This window comes from Myxocyprinus asiaticus, chromosome 19 (genome assembly GCF_019703515.2).
Source record: "Myxocyprinus asiaticus isolate MX2 ecotype Aquarium Trade chromosome 19, UBuf_Myxa_2, whole genome shotgun sequence".
Classification (NCBI taxonomy): domain Eukaryota; kingdom Metazoa; phylum Chordata; class Actinopteri; order Cypriniformes; family Catostomidae; genus Myxocyprinus; species Myxocyprinus asiaticus.
Window position 1 is genome coordinate 30517164 of NC_059362.1, and position 17189 is coordinate 30534352.

The 17189-nt window shown below is 36.4% G+C and overlaps 2 protein-coding genes across 3 annotated transcripts in view; both read left to right on the forward strand.

The window, feature by feature from the left end:
- Window positions 1–2699: 2699 nt before the first annotated feature.
- Window positions 2700–12213, forward strand: LOC127410148 (Golgi resident protein GCP60-like). Its single transcript, XM_051645231.1, has 8 exons — window positions 2700–3014; window positions 3528–3669; window positions 3900–4040; window positions 6957–7115; window positions 7246–7420; window positions 7806–7992; window positions 8476–8760; window positions 10196–12213. Exons 1-8 carry the CDS (start codon window positions 2747–2749, stop codon window positions 10408–10410), a joined length of 1572 nt encoding a protein of 523 aa, XP_051501191.1. The 5' UTR covers window positions 2700–2746; the 3' UTR covers window positions 10411–12213.
- Window positions 12214–13951: 1738 nt separating this feature from the next.
- Window positions 13952–17189, forward strand: part of LOC127410198 (NHS-like protein 1) — a 154471-nt gene continuing 151233 nt past the window's right edge. For both annotated transcript variants that reach the window (XM_051645334.1, XM_051645335.1), the window contains exon 1: window positions 13952–14530. In XM_051645334.1, the coding sequence (XP_051501294.1) occupies window positions 14209–14530 (322 nt within the window). In that variant the 5' untranslated portion in view covers window positions 13952–14208. The remainder of the gene's footprint in view (window positions 14531–17189) is intronic.

Genomic DNA, 17189 nt, shown 5'->3' on the forward strand with positions numbered 1-17189 from the left:
AGTGGCGTGGCTGGTGTGTGAATGTTCGTAAACAGTGTACCATTGCACAGCTGTTTCGAACTTCTTTTTACCCCTGAACAAAGAATGATTAAGAACTTCTCTGGAAGTATATATTGGCCTTAAATATGTCTTTTAGACCGTCAAAGTTTGGTAGCCATTTCCTTGCATTGTATGGACATACAGAACTGAAATGTGCATATAAAAATCTTCATTTCAGTTCTGCTGAAGAAGGAAAGACACACATCTAGGATTGCTTAAAGGTGAGTATTTTTGGGTGAACTAATCCTTTAAACACAACCCAAATATACACATTAACACTCTCACTTAAATGCAATCACTTCTGCACATTCAAACACTTACATTTGCAAGAAAGACCAAAGAACTAAAACTGATATTTATTTAATATTATTTAAACTTGTTTCCAATTTTCCATGAGGGAAGTCTTCCTGATATGTTCAGACACATTTTTATGATTATTTTTTATTTCTATTTCTGTTTCTGTTCTTATAGTTAAAAGTTTAGTTTTCATGAGGGAAGTTGAAGTATGAATCTGTTCAAACACCTTTTTATGACTGTTTCATATAAAAGTTGCTACTGTTTTTCCCTTGTTATCAATGATTATAAGCATATACAGATATAATAACATACACAGTAAACTCACTTAAACACACCCCCACAGACATATTAACATGCTTACTCAAACACATACATTCATTCACTCACTAACACATGACTGGCAGGTTTTGTATCAATCTTTTTTAAAACATGTATGATCTTTTAAATGAAAATAAAATCTGGTGGTAAAAAAGTGGTGGTGTTATTGTTTTTATAACTATGATCTATCAATTTAAAACACTAAAAAGTTTATCATAACTAGAAAAGAAATGTTAAGACTTCCTTTTAACTGAAATAAGTTGAAACCACTTATCAGGACAAGTGAACAGAATACATGTTAGTAATTCACAACTTTATTTAACTTTGCTAAGTTGAAACAACTAGTAATGTTAACTCAAATCCACTTACAAAGAGCAATCCAAAGCTAGACAAGATTTAAAATGAGTTGAAATGACTGAACAGATACTTTGATTTGACTTAAATATTTAAGGCAGATGTTTTTAAGTTGAAGTAGATGAAATTGGTTTTTTTTTACAGTGTAATAAACCTTTTTCTTTTTGTACAGCCCTCTTGGTTGTCAGATGTATACTGTAAAACGATAACTTTTTGACACTCAATGATTTTTGCTTCTTGTTCAATTTACTTAATTAAAATGAACTAATGCAACACAATTCTGGACTATTTTGTCAACTTGATTTCATTGTGTTCTATCCATTTACGTTTGTAAAATGGATGTTTATTTAATCTATTTGAGTTGGGACTACATGAATACTTTTTACTTTGATGTTAATGTAGCATTAATGAAACTGGGCAGGGGATTTCCATTTTTCAACATGCTTTGCATGGGACTCCATAGGGAGAGTAAATGTTAAAATTAAGTGTTATTTTATGTTTTTGTGCAAGATGAATATAAAGGAGATACTTGTTAGTGTTTAATGATTTATGTTGAGATTTAGAAGAGTTTCTGTTATGTTGGAGTTTTGAGGTTACTATTATAGTGAAGAGTGGAGCTTGAGCTAACGATGAGGACAGGTAGATGTCACACATAAATATGATTGCTTGCTTCGTTGAGCAAATGCTGTGCTAACCATAGCATGGTTACTAAACTACTCTCTGTAGTGCTTCCAACCAGCATGTACAGTATTTATCATGCTAACATTTACTTATACTAGTTAAGAAACATAAAAGTGATTCACTTATCACTTAAGAAACATTAAATATATATATATATAAGTTACATTGACTCATCTAATTTTGTTGGGTTTACTCAATTCAACTAGGTTCTTTCTACATGAAGTGTTTGAATTGAGATTACATAGTAATTTTAAGTTACACATTTACACTTCATGATTATTACATTATAATAAATCATGATTATAATAATTTAAGATTTTCGTGTTATTTTTGTGTATTTTTCCAGTCACACTTTTAAAGTTTGCTCTACAAAAATTCAACATGATCACCATTCGCAATATGATTATTAAAGGGATAGTAGACACAAAAATGAAAATTTTCTTATCATTTACTCAGATGTGATTATTTCAGATGTGAAAGTGAAAGTGGAGATTTATAATACAAATATATATATATATATATAAAAGACTTATATATTAATCTGTTTCACAACCACACTTATATCATATTGCTTTTGAAGATATGGATTTAACCCTTGGAGTCATATGGATTACTTTTATGCTGCTTTTAGCTGCTTTTTGGACCTTCAGATTTCTGGCCACCATTCACTTGCATGAAAGGACCAACAGAGCTGAGATATTCTTCTAAAAATCTTAATTAGTGTTCAGCAGAAGAAAGAAAGTTATACACATTTGGAATGGCATTAGGGCGAGTAAATGATGAGATTTTTGGGTGAACTATCCCTTTGATGTTTAGCCTATTTATTTATATATTTATAGATGTCTTTCTAAAGACGCTTGTGTCTTATTAAATGTAAAGTGTAAGTGTGTGCTTTGCATATCCATTTATATATTGATAATCAGTATTAAGAAACATTTAATGTAAGAATTTGCCAATGTTTTGAAGAATCTCTTCTAACGTTTCAACGTCATGCAGCCGGAAGTTCCGGCGGAGTAGGACGGAAGTAGGTACGTGGCTGCTTCAGCTGACATTCGGCATGATGGCGACAGAGGTTCAGAGCGGCGACCTCAACAGCACAAATTCAAGCCGTCTCGAAGTCTCTATCGACGGATTGACTTTGAGTCCCGATTCCGAGGGCGAACAGGAACAGGCCGAGACGTCAGCGGCTCTGTCGGAGGAGCACGTTGCCTTGAACCCGAGTGTCGATGGGGAGGATGGCGAACATGCCAGCAGCGGTACGATCGAGATAAAATGGGGCTTTCCTTTAGTAGAGCTCTATGGACTGGCTCTCAGATTCTTTAAAGGTATCTTATGTCACTTTTACAGACGAATATTGCGTTATTCAACTCAAATATGCTTTTTGTTTGGTCATATCATTTAGGGATGAGAAAGGCACAACTATGTGTGATGTTTCTGTTGTCATGCGCCTGTTTACATGTTTTGAATTAGTAATTCTACTTGTAACATTACATAAATATTCAATATCCCTAACAGAGCTTTTGTACATGTGAACATTGAAATGTAGGGCATCATAATGCTAATGCAATGAAGGCCACCTTTCATCTGTTCATTGATTATGAAGTATTGTAGTGTTTTGTGTCTAGGGCATCCCAAGACTTACCTAAAGCCTCTTATGTATCTTATTCTTGACTTTTAGACAATAAATGTACAAAATAGTTCTACACCACTTATAGAAAAGCACGATCATTTAGAAGCTGTCATCTTTTCATGATGTTAACATTTGTAGCGACTTAAGAACATGCTTTAACCAACAATCGAATGTAATAAAAGCTTGTATGTTTGTATTTTCCACTCAGAGAAAGATGGGAAAGCCTTCCATCCAACCTATGAGGAGAAACTTCATCTGGTAGCCCTCCACAAGCTGGTGTTGCTGGGGCCTTATAACCCAGATGCTTTACCTGAGGTTGGGTTCTTTGATGTGCTGGGAAATGACCGCAGGTAAGCTTAATTATTGGATCTTTGACTTTACTGGGTCAAAGTAGGAAACAGTTAGGGTCACATTAGCAAACATTGAAATATTTTCATTACATTTCAGATGATACTGATATGTATGTACTACAATATGTAAGATCTGAGTTTTTATATCAATTGATTATTAGTGTGTGGTGTCTTAAAATGTGTTGATGGATAGATGGGGATATGCAGTAACACAGCTGTCACTTTTTCAGGAAAGAATGGGCATCTTTGGGCAACATGGAGAAAGACGAGGCCATGCTGGAGTTTGTAAAGCTGTTGAATAAGTGTTGCAATTTATTCGCACCCTTCATCGCATCACATAAGATTGAAAAGGAGGAGCAAGAGAAAAAGAGGTGAGACCAGCAGATACAAATAATTGATTTTCCTTCTTTATTGATTTTGTTTCCCCAATTTGATAGTGCCACATCCACCTTGAAATAGACTTATATATTTTACTGGTTTACCCCATAACCAGATGGGGCGCTTGAGATTTTACATCTTTTTTCTTTTAGAGAAAAAAAGAGATCCTCCATGTCCACAAGTAATAGTTGGGCTCTAAGAATTTCAAATAGAGAATTTGTAAAGGTGCACACAGTCATTTTCCCCTCTTTCAATTTTTATCAATAGAGATTTTAATAGTGCTTTAGAATATTATTTTTTTAAATAGTGCTGTCAGTCAATTAAAATGTTTAATCGTGATTAATCGCATAATTTTTCGTAGTTAATCGTGATTAATCACAGATTTTGAAAGTGCTGAAACTTAACTCTAAATATACTTATTTTCCTGTCAAAATGCATTTATTATATCTTAGGAAAGAAAACAAAACAATATGTGACAATATAATGCTTTATTAACATTTTCCAAACAAAGCCTTCAACAGTATAAAGATAGAAATTCACTAAAATAGCACCAATTCAGGTAACTTTAAATGTTTCTCAACATTAAACGTAACATTAGAAGTCTAATTGGAACTAATTGAAATAACTAGTCCCCACATAGGTTGCATATTCATTGCAATGAGCACTAAATCTCTTAAACTCTCATCCTCCACAATATTAATCAGCCGGAAGACTTTGGCTATCTGCTTTATAGCAATCGTGAAGCCGTGTTCATGATTCGCGCCAGGGCCTCAGCGTCAAGCACCTTTTTTAACTCCAAATGAAAAGCGCTTGCAAACAAAAATGTCTCATTCTGCATTTTGGTGATAGTTAAGACATGGCATGCTACTGTGGTAATTAAAATGAGCCTTACTGAGGTTGAAAAATACTTGATTTCTGTGTTAAGAGCTCCTTTCCCTGTCACTTTATCACTGACACAGAAGCACTGTTGTGTGTGTTTGTGGTGTGTGCGTCAGTGTAATGACTCCGGGCGGACACATTGCAATGGTTTCGCCCTTCCAACTACTGTTTATGCTGGTTAATGCTGTATTAACGGTAAATGCATGAATCGCGATTTAGAAAAATGTATGCGATAAACTTTTTTAATGAGTCGCATGCGTTAACGTGTTAATTTTGACAGCTCTAGTTTAAAATGATATACGCTTCCATGAGATGAAAACTCTAGTCATATCAATAGTAATAAAAAGCTGTTTTATTAATCATGGAGAGGGTCTCCTCATTGGGTCCGATATGTACATTGCACATGACCAGCCAAAGACTATGTACACTGGTGGCCAAAAGTTTGGAATAATGTACAGATCTTGCTGTTTCGGAAGGAAGTTGGTACTTTAATTCACCAAAGTGGCATTCAGCTGATCACAAAGTATAGTCAGGACATTACTGATGTAAAAAACAGCACCATCACTATTTGAAAAAAGTCATTTTTGATCAAATCTAGACAGGCCCCATTTCCAGCAGCCATCACTCCAACACCTTATCCTTAAGTAATCATGCTAAATTGCTCATTTGGTACTAGAAAATCACTTATTATATCAAACACAGTTGAAAGCTATTTGGTTCATTAAATGAAGCTTAACATTGTCTTTGTGTTTGTTTTTGAGTTGCCACAGTATGCAATAGACTGGCATGTCTTAAGGTCAATATTAGGTAAAAAATGGCAAAAAAAAAAAAAAAGAAACAGCTTTCTCTAGAAACTCGTCAGTCAATCATTGTTTTGAGGAATGAAGGCTATACAATGCTTGAAATTGCCAAAAAGCTGAATCTTTCATACAAAGATGTACACTACAGTCTTCAAAGACAAAGGACAACTGGCTCTAACAAGGACAGAAAGAGATGTGGAAGGCCAGATGTACAACTAAACAAGAGGAAAAGTACATCAGAGTCTCTAGTTTGAGAAATAGACAACTTACATGTCCTCAGTTGACAGCTTCATTGAATTCTACCCGCTCAACACAAGTTTCATGTACAACAGTAAAGAGAGGACTCAGGGCTGCAGGCCTTATGGGAAGAATTGCAAATAAAAAGCCACTTTTGAAACAGAAAAACAAAAAGAAAAGGTTAGAGTGGGCAAAGCAACACAGACATTGGACAACATATAATTGGAAAAGAGTGTTATGGATCTTAACCCCATTGAGCTTTTGTGGGATCAGCTAGACTGTAAGGTGCGTGAGAAGTGCCCGACAAGACTGCCACATCTATGGCAAGTGCTACAGGAAGCGTGGGGTGAAATGTCACCTGAGTATCTGGACAAACTGACAGCTAGAATGCCAAGGATCTGCAAAGCTGTCATTGGTGCACGTGGAGGATTTTTTGTTGAGAACTCTTTGAAGTAGTTTAAGAAGTTCTGAACATTTTTTTTCAAATTGTAATAGTAATTTTTCACGTTATTATTGTCCTGACTACACATTGTGATTAGTTGAATGCCACTTTGGTGAATAAAAGTAAAATAAAATTTACATTAGAGCAAAATATTATTTACAAATTGGACATTGGGGAGTCCAGCAATACGACCTACATTACACAATTGCCTGTTTTCCCCATTCTTCAATATCCCTTAATATAAATACTAAAACAAAAATAAAAAGTAAATGTACTGAAAGCTAAAATTAAAATAAAACTTAACAAAGAACTAACAAACAAAAATAAATTTGTTTTCACTCCCTAATTTTGAGTGAAAAATTTGAGAATGAAATAGAAATAAAAACTATATTCAAAACTATTATAATCTTGCTGCCAACCCAGCAAAAACAATTACTAAGGCACCTTTAAAACAGTCTCCCTATACAACATGTTTAAAACCTGAGCTCTTTTCCCTTGGAACCTCAGGGATGACTCACTGTGTGTATGTTGGCTTTTTGTTTGCTGAGAAGGTGGGAGGAAGAGGAGCAGCGGCGTAGAGAGGAAGAAGAGCGTGAGCGACAGCGGCAGGAGGAGGAGAGACGCAGGCTTGAGGAGGAGGAGAGGCTGAGGAGAGAGGAGGAGGAGAGAAGACAGCTTGAGGAGGAGCGACTACGTGTAGAGCAGCAGAAGTGAGTGATGGAGATCAAATTATTCCAGAACTACAGTAAAATGGCATCATTTGAAAGCTTCTGTTTTGAGGCTTCTAGTAGGGCAATCTCTATCATCTACTTCTCTTTCTCACCCTCTCTGGTGTTTTAGACAGCAGATCATGGCCGCGCTGAATGCACAGACAGCAGTGCAGTTCCAGCAGTATGCAGCGCAGCAGTACCCCGACAGTCCTGAGCAGCAGCTCATTCTCATCCGGCAGTTGCAGGAGCAGCACTACCAACAGTACATGCAGCAGCTTTATCAGGTCCAGCTTGCTCAGCAACAGGTGAGAGTCCATGCTTCATTGTCCCAGCCGCACCCTTGTCATCGATTTGGTGAAGTCTATTTTTTTTTTCTTTATGGTGTCTTTGCAAACATTGCTAAACTGGTTTTATTACCGTGTAGGAACATTCAGGAATGTCGACTTATTGATACAGTTTATTTTGATGCAAAATTGTGCCTCCATCACATTTACACTTTTGGCAGACACTTTTATCCAATGCGACATGCATTCAAGGTTTCTCAGTGAAGTCTAGTGTGCAGGTTTCTGTCTGAGTTACCAAGTTGGAAGTCTGACATCAAGTGGTTTTCTTATTGTACCTCTTAAAGAAGGAAGTTTTGACTTTCTGTGTTGAATCTAAGTATCTCAGACCGTTTCATTTTCTCTACAGGCTGCCTTGCAGAAACAGCAGGAAGATGCTATAGTGCTGTCTACATTAGAGGCCAGTGAGGTGTCAGCGTCCCCTGTTGGCGAGGAGGCTCCTTTTCTGAACGGCCGGGCAGAGTCCACTAATGACAGCATAGAGCGAGAACCAGACCTGGAACCTGCAGATGAGGTCACTGAGAATGGACCCACTGGTGAGTCCAGACTGTCTTGTGTATTTTTTTTAATTTTTTTTTTGCCAGTTTATTGGAGTATTTGTGCTGTTAATGTGTACATGAAATCAGATGTTTCCTTTTTGGTGGTTTCTGGTCTTATTGTGCATGACTCATAAGTACATGTTATTTGAGAAAAAAAATATAATTTTTCAAAATGAAATAACTCTCCTCTGAAATGATTTTCCATTTTGGCTGACATTACCAATCCCTCCAAGAATTTTTCAATCCCTCACCTTTAATCATCTGGCTATGTAACGGCCACTTTTTCACTATCCAATCATTTCCCTATGGATAAAATAAAGTTCCGTCCATTCTTTTCTCATTCATTGTCCTATTTCACTTGGAAATAAAACAGATTACGGAACTACAATGCGTTGCAAATGCCGTTTCATGTTGCCGTTTCATGAAATTCACTCGGCTATTCATGTTATAGTAACTCATGTCTCCTTTTCTGGTTTGCAGATTCTACCCCTGTAATAGCAGCCCCGTCTATGTGGACCCGGCCACAGATAAAAGACTTTAAAGAGAAGATCCGTCAAGATGTGGACTCTGTGATCACAGTGGGCCGGGGGGAGGTGGTCACCATCCGGGTCCCTACCCACGAGGAGGGCTCCTATCTCTTCTGGGAGTTTGCCACTGACTATTACGACATTGGCTTTGGTGTATTCTTTGAATGGACTGACTCTACTAATGCATCGGTCAGCGTGCATGTCAGCGAGTCTAGTGATGAAGACGAGGATGAGGAAGGTGAGGAACTTTTTAATATTGGATGCATGGAAATCAAAAAGTTACTAATGGCCCTGTTTACACCTGGTTTTAAGATCTCCCATTATGTTCATCATGCCAGAGACCACTGTCTCTGAAGCATATTTTATTTTATTTGATAGTACTGGTTTTAATTCCTTAAATTTTTTTATTTGGCTGACAATTTTGAAAAGACTTTCAAAGTCAGACTAGATTCCGTTTGAGTTTTTATCAAAATTTATTTTTTAAAACCTTTTAAAGGCTTATATAGGTTATAATCACTATACCTTTTATGAAAGGGATGATGTAAAGTCAGCCGGTTTTTATTGCAAAATAATCCCCGACAGGGTGATCAGGACCCCAACGGAGGGGTCTTGTATCACCCTGAAGGGGTTTATTTTATGATAACAACCGGTTAACTGTACATTATCACACTTATTACATGGCTACTAACCAAATAAATAAATAAATGGACATAAAATATTGATTTGCGTTGAAATTATGTAAGAAGAAAGAAATCGCTGAACAGCTGAATTCCACCTCCGTTTTGGGTACGAGTTCTGTTGGTGTTTATTTTGTGAAAATGACTGTCTGACTCCTCCTTATCCAGCTTATTACAAAACTACTTGCCAAATAAATTAATAAATGGACATGAAACATTGAGTTGAAATTATTTTTTTATCTTACTAGCAGAAATTACACAGTGATCCGAGAGGTAGGAAAGATACGTCTAAATCCCCAGATGTGCGGTTGTTACTCAGAAATATCTGACCACTAGATAGCGCCAATTATCAATCACAATAGAGTATTTCATAGTGTAACAGAGTTGCCACTAAGATGTTTCGGTGCTGGCCAACGTGCTTGGGAATGATAAAGTTTGCCAGACTTTGTCGGACATTAGGACATATTAATGGTCAAAAACCGGTAATTACCAGCTAATGGAAACCCTGCCATGTAATAATACATTTTAACCTGGTTTAACCATGAAAATAGCCTTGGAAGCTGGCATGGTGTTAAATCATAAACAGACACCTGGTTTTAAGGTCCGTCTTGGGTGATCTTACCACAAGTGTTCAGCTGAGACACGTTGAATATACGCACATTACCAGCAAAGTTTTAAACTCTTGTTTTAGGGTAATGATTTAGTGACAGGTGAGTAGGCAGTCCTTTGCTGCTGTCCAGGATGCATTAGGCTGGATTAGCGTTTACAATAAAAACACAAAAAATGTAATGTGTGTTTCTGACTACCTCAAAATATGGTATGAATGAACTGATTACAAAAAATGTTACAACCGTATTTAGAGCGGTTCACTTGTGATCGTTATTACCAGGTGTAAACGGGATCTTTGATATAAAGGCTTTTGTTTTAAGTGTCTGTAGTTAATGTTTTTCCAAAAAGAGAAATTAATAGATTAAAGGCCTGCTCTTTTCCTCTCAGGTGAGGCCCAGTCTGAGGAGGAGAAGGCCAAGAAAGAGGCTGGGAAACCACAGGTGGATGAGATAGTGCCGGTGTACCGGCGGGACTGTCACGAGGAGGTGTACGCTGGGAGTCACCAGTATCCCGGCCGTGGTATATACTTGCTCAAGTTTGATAACTCCTACTCACTCTGGAGATCTAAAACCGTCTACTACAGAGTATACTACACCAGATAAGCCCGGAGTCAAGACTGTGGGATAGGAATGTGTGTGTGCCTGTATGTACATTAGAGAAAGGAAAAGAAAGTTTAAAATGAGGAATTGTGTGTGATGTCCACTACTGGCGGGAGGTACTTGAGTGTGTGTATTTTGATGTGTCCGAGCCATGTACTTGGCACCTCTGTTTTGCACTCTAAAAGATGTACTCTAGGATTTTGTGCTTGTTGTATCACTGTCCTCTATACCCAGTGTGACTTAACTCAGCCTCCGTCTTCTAATTTCATCCAAAGAGATGCTTCAGAACAACATTAGGATAAATATATATGTGTCCTAATTAAAAAATGGCAAGGAAACATCATGTTTAGATAATGAACAAAGAAGGTTTGGGGTTCTGTGGTAAACCACTAACATGCCTTTCTCCTAGAGTACTTCCTCATTTATGTCACCACTGTGTGAATCAGCCAATGGCGTGCATCTATACGCAAATTTCTCCCTGTATCAGCACAAGTGCATCAGTCTGTTCCGTTCCCAGGGGCTGCCTGTATAAAACGGATGGACAAGACTTTTCTGATGATGGAAAGATGGATGAAATTTATCTGGACTTCATGGTGGAGGCTTTTATGAAAGGAGATTTTGCATCATTTTCTAAATCGGATGGATTGTGTCTAAAACATTTAATAAATATTTATTCATCTCTGTGGTAGTCATTTTTGTGTCTGTAAGTCCTATAGCGTCTATCTCGTCTCATTCACTTCCACAGAGCCCCAAATCTAGTTGTATTCTTTCTGTATTTCCCTTTTGATTTTGCATTTTTCATCAATGCGAGATTCAGCAGAATTTACTTTTAATGTTATAACATTGCTAGCAGTTCAAAATATTCTTGCCTTGGTCATTTCTTTGTTGCACCTATATAGTTACAGACAGCCATGTCAGAACTTTAAAGTTAAAATGTATATTGATTTAAATTTATATTCCTCACACATGTACTTGTTTCTCTATGACAAAAAATAACAAGCATCTCTCATTCTTTATATTATTAATAAAATGTGTGTATAGTTGATTGAGACTAACTATCAAAAGAAGCATTCAAATCACTGATTACATTTTTCTGTTATTTATTGGACTATTCAGTGCTTTGAAGACTATTACAGAGAAGTTACTGAGAATTAAAGACTGCATTTTTGTTTTTCCCGTATTCTGCTAAAAATGGGATTCATCTTCAAAACATCTGATCATTTTCTGGATTCGTTACTGGTTGTATTGTTGAGTAAAATATGTCAAGTTCATGATTTATGTTAATGATTCCTGTGTAATGCAGGTAACTGCTGTCCAGCTGTGATCAAATAGCATCCATATTAACAGATACAGATGCTTTTACGCTGTGCTCACATGATAAAGTGGGTGTGCAGTGTATTCGAGTGTTAAGTCAAAGAGCTGTGATGATTAAGTGTTCATAGAAAAGCTGTCCAAAGACTACTTTAATCACATGTATGGTTTATTGGTTACAGAAGTTCAGCTGTTCATTCTTTCCATGTATTTTTCTTTTTCACTTTTTGTAATGCAGATTTCAGGCCTTTGTATAGTAAAATGTAAAAATGGGCATGGTATTGAAGGTATGTCTTATGGGAAAAAGATGGCAAACCGTAGGGTAATTGGTATGAAAACTGTCTTCATATTTAAATTGAAAACTTCAGTCATTTTCTGACTGTAAAAGCTTGAAGTGTTTTTGTATTGGTTTCGCTTGTGTTATCTGATCTGTATGCATTGAGGATGAGTGTCCTGAAGTGTATATTTGATTGATTAAACTTGCGTTCCTCTGTACATACCTTCTGATTATTTTCTGATAACTTCCCAGTCACTTGCATATTTTAAACGCTCAGCAGCAAAATAGATATTTCAGCCTGTTTAACCTGAACCTGCATTTACAAACACTTATGACCTTTTTACTGTCATTTAGTTGAGCAGGTGACTCATCACAGTTGTTCTGTCAAGCAGAGGTCATGATTTCCCTATGCAAAAGGAAGTTGTAGCAGGCAGAATGTTAACAGGAAAATGAGTAGTATCAGTCCCATCCACAAGTGCTGCCTCAGCTGGTTCCACTGACACAACAAACAATAGTCAACTTCTTTAACAATGGGGCTGAAAAGAAAAATCTGATTATTTGAGAAGGATATAGCTGCAGGCAGAGCTCCAAAAAGAGCAGGGAGCCCCTAACCTAACACTTTCCCTAACCCTAACTGTGCGTGGAAGCGACGCCCACTTTTTTCTAATTTGCGCAACCTCCTTTTGGAGTAACCACGCCCCCCTCTGCAGTAACCCCGCTCCCTTTTTTGGAGATTCCGCCCCTGCCTGCAGCCTGCTCGGATATTTCATGCGCTGGAGTTTTCTCGGGAGCGTAATACACTTTTGAACCACAAGAGGAAGCTGTAGTGTAGGTTTGAAACGTTTTGTTTACATTGGAGTTGATCGTGCATCTGACGAAACTTTGAAGAAAACATCTTTCCAAAAAAATTCAGTACACACAAAACTCCAGAAAACATGAAAACCTGTGAGAACTAAATGTGATATAGGAGATTTATACAGTGCACGCCACTTAAGAGACTGTAGGTCTATCCACCACAGCCTCGTTTTCATTCCCGTCAACAATTAAATATGGCGCTACTGATAAGAATAAGGTGAGCGATTTCATGCTTATTATTATTATTATTATTATTATTATTATTATTATTATTTTTCTCATTTAATCATTACTTATTTAGGTACACGATAAAATACATCAGCACTGCAGTTTATTACCCATACTCTTATATCTCACACCGGACTGTCATAAATTATATTATTATTATATTATATTCTCTCTTAACAACTGACTATCAACCGACAGCTGAATGTCAATACAGTACAATACTGTACATTCTTTATTTACTACTATATATACTTTTTTATATTTTTATATTTTTTATTTTTATTGAATAATGTGTATCTATATAGTGCGTATTGTATACTGTACAGTGTATGTTATTATTTGTATATTGTTGAGTGTAATTATGTGTATATCAGATGTTTAAATTGTGTTGTGTTAATTTGATGTTATTGTAAATTGGTATATGTCTCATCACTGTCACGACTGCTATGTTGATCGGAACTGCACCCAAGAATTTCACACACCATTGCACTTGTGTATATGGCTGTTTGACAATAAAGTGATTTGATTTGATTGATTTGGTTGTGTATATATATATATATATATATATATATATATATATATATATATATATATATATATATTAATAGAAATGTAACTGAATTTTCCAATCACAATAAGTTTTTTGTTTTTGTTTTTGTTTTGTTTTTTTTTTAACAAAAAGTGCCCTGTAGATTAATTTAAAGGTGACTTCGCATATTAGAAAGTACACAAGTAAACATATTTGAGAATATCAAAAGTCATAAAAGAGCCTCCAAGTTCGTGACAATCCGTATTTCCCTCCCGGGTTTTCCATACAGCACAAGCTATATTAGGCAGGTAACTTCTCCTCACAGCGTACTGTCGAGATTGCCAGTCGCGTTCCAGTTGCTACAGGTGGTTCTCCGTGTTTTCCATAAAATTTTCCCTTCACTTTTTTCGTCTCTACTCGCTGTGTTCCCTGATGCTCACGAACATCAACGGTAACGTCCCGGACTGCTTTTGCATCTTTTAAAAAATATGGCGGGTCCTTTGGAAAATAGAACTTCTCCTTGCGACAACTTTTCAAACGCATCGTTTGGATTTTAGAACGTCTCAAACTGATGTTCTTCTCAGTTTAAATTCGGTTTAAAATGCCTTTCCCCGAGAGAACCGTTGAGCCTCAGCTGGTGAGCAGGTTGAGAGGGAACGATAGCTCCGAAAAGACTTTCATTACGCTGGACGGTCGCAGAGTTCGCAAACCTGTTTTGTTTGGTTCTTTGGAAGAAGTTTGTTGTCACACTCTCACCGGCATTCTACATCAACTGTCTGATCTATCGCGGCAAGCTAGTGACATATTCCTTGGAATTGAGACTCAGGCGGGGTTGATTTCGCAAAGAACATCAAGAATTCAAGTTCGCTTGGAGAGATTACAAGTCATCGCGCACAAGTTTGACCCCAAAAAGATTAAAATACGTAAGTTTATAGTGTACATTCATTATTTACCTACGTTGATATTTTGTTACACGTTTATTAACAAGTCATAATGCTTAACAAATCAGTTAATAACGTGCATTGAAATATGTTATGAATCTATGATTCAAATATATTCATGTTAGGAGATACATTACTGATATCTGAAAAAGCACGTTTGTTAATTACTTATAAATGAAAGTTATTATAAACTGTTATTGTTATTTTAAGTTCCTGAAAACCTCACAAAGCATCAGATATCTGTTGAATGATAATTGTAATTTACAATTAAGCTTTAAAGTCTGCACTCAAAACGAACTTTAGAAACGCATTTGGATTGGGTATGCAAAACAAAAGGCGAGTGTGAATGTTCTGCGACAAGCACATGGCGTTTTGTTAGAGTAATGATTTGAGGTGAGGAGAATGCAGTTTCCCTATAGACCAGTGCTGTCAAACGTGATAGATCTACTATAACGTACAGTACCATCTGTGCCCATCAACACCCTTATAGAGAACCCCTCAGAGACAAACCAACTCCTAGTAAACTTTTGCTATGATAGATAGATAGATTGATTGATTGATTCAGAGGTGGGCAGAGTAGCCAAAACCTGTATCCAAGTTAAAGTACTAAGTTTAAAAAAAATAATTACTGAAGTAGAAGTAAAAGTACTAATGTTACCAAGTTGAATAAGAGTAAGAAAGTATCGAATTAAAAGATTACTCAAGTAGCGAGTAACTAGTTACATTGCAAATTACATTGCAAAGATGTAATTATTAATTTTAACACCTTGCGTGCATTAATTATATGCCTATAGCCCTATTCGGACGGGATTAGTTTTATATAGGGATGTTGGGTAATGTAATAATTACCTGAGCTTCTCAGTAATTTTAATCCCGTGCAAACTGGTCATGTCAGTAATTTTTACGGACCTTTTACGGACTGTGCGTTCCCACACCGGTAAAAATTACAACGTGATTTACCTACTACAAAACACCCTGTAAAAATAACCCCTGGTAATAAAAAGTGGATGTTGGTAAAGGGAAGACACCAGAAAATGTAAGATAACGCTGGCTGTTGCGTTTGGACTGATGCATATTTTTCTCAAGCTTTTTATGTTGTTGAGTGTTTATTTACCCGTGTAAAAGAGAAACGAGCAGTTTTTGATTATGATTTGAGAAGAGTGAGTGCAGGAAATTGTGTTGAGTGCTGTGTTTCAGAACTTAAAATTACATCATGTGTGAAGGGATTGTCCATATTTTAATTCATGATTAATATAAGATTACAGGCTTGTTAATGTCACCACTTGTTATATTTAGCCAGATATTCGAATCAGTTTCTTATAATAATTAATCACAGATACATAATATGCTCATGTTTAATATTTCCTGCATAATTAATCAGTACAGTATACATTTTCTAATAGGTCTGTTATGCGTTAAAGCAGTGTGTAAATGCAATAGACACCCATCTCTGCTATTTTTACAGACACCGCTTATCCCGTGCAAATCGACTGTAAATATAGCTGATGTCCACACTCAGTAATAATTACTTTACGGACATACAGTATGTCTGTAAAACTAATCCTGTCCGAACAGGGCTTATGTCAGCCTTTATACCCACTGTTACAGTGATAGTTTAAAAATGAAAATGATGATATCATTTATTCACCCTCATGTTCTAAACAAGTATGACTAGGACACAATGAACACAATTAAGGAGATGTTAGACAGAATTTTAGCCTCAGTCACCATTCACTTCCATTTGTTTGTCATTTTTGAAAGTGAATGTTGACTGGGGATGTCAGTCCCTAACATTCTGTCTAACACCTTGTTTTGGTTCCAGAGAAGACGAAGACACAAAGGTTTGGAACAACAAGAGTGATTCTAAATGAAGACAGAATATTCATTTATGGGTGACTATCACTTTAAGGATGCATGACAGATCTGGTTTGAACATTAGAAGAAAAGTTTGGAAACGTTCCTAGCAATTATTAAAAAACTAAAAAAACTAAATGTCTCACAGGCTCAATTATATTATTATGTATAATATTGTATATTCTTAGTTATGAGTCAAAGGACGACCATGTATTATTAATGCCTAATGTTGTTTTTTCACATCTTTTTAAAGTCCAGCATGGATTTTGAGTTCAGTATTTCCTGAAGCATACAGTATTATACACAGACAAAAGAATTTAGATCATTAGTTTTGTTCAATAAAAAGTGAAGTTGCACCATATCTCTGTGTTTAGAAGAGTGTTTAGTGTTATTTTAGTTCAGAGCTTGTTCTCTATTGTACTTAAAAAAAAAAATGCATCGCACACATGCTTTGTAACGCATAAGGCTGTATGCTCGTGCTGCATTATCAAGCATGCGATCAGCAGAGCAAAATAATGTTTTGTCTACATCAGACACATGTGGCGTGGCACGATGCGACAAAAACAAATTGCTCCCATTATAATCAATGACGCAGTCTACAATGGATGTGTCCGCATGGCGTTGCGACACGACATCTCTCAGTTTGTAACATGGATTTATATACACTGATGTATGGCAGCACTGATATAAGAAAATGTATCCTTAAAAACTGAGATCAACAGAACCCGTACGTACAGAATCATGCTGAAACTGACCATTACCACAACAAACAAGCCCGCGTTATCAT

Bases quoted from the DNA above. Each gene is read 5' to 3' on its own strand.
- LOC127410148 (XM_051645231.1), top strand. From the start codon at position 2,747: ATGATGGCGACAGAGGTTCAGAGCGGCGACCTCAACAGCACAAATTCA. The intron at 3,015-3,527 runs GTATCTTATGTC...TTTTCCACTCAG, and splicing joins GGCTCTCAGATTCTTTAAAG to AGAAAGATGGGAAAGCCTTC. The intron at 7,993-8,475 runs GTGAGTCCAGAC...TCTGGTTTGCAG, and splicing joins CACTGAGAATGGACCCACTG to ATTCTACCCCTGTAATAGCA.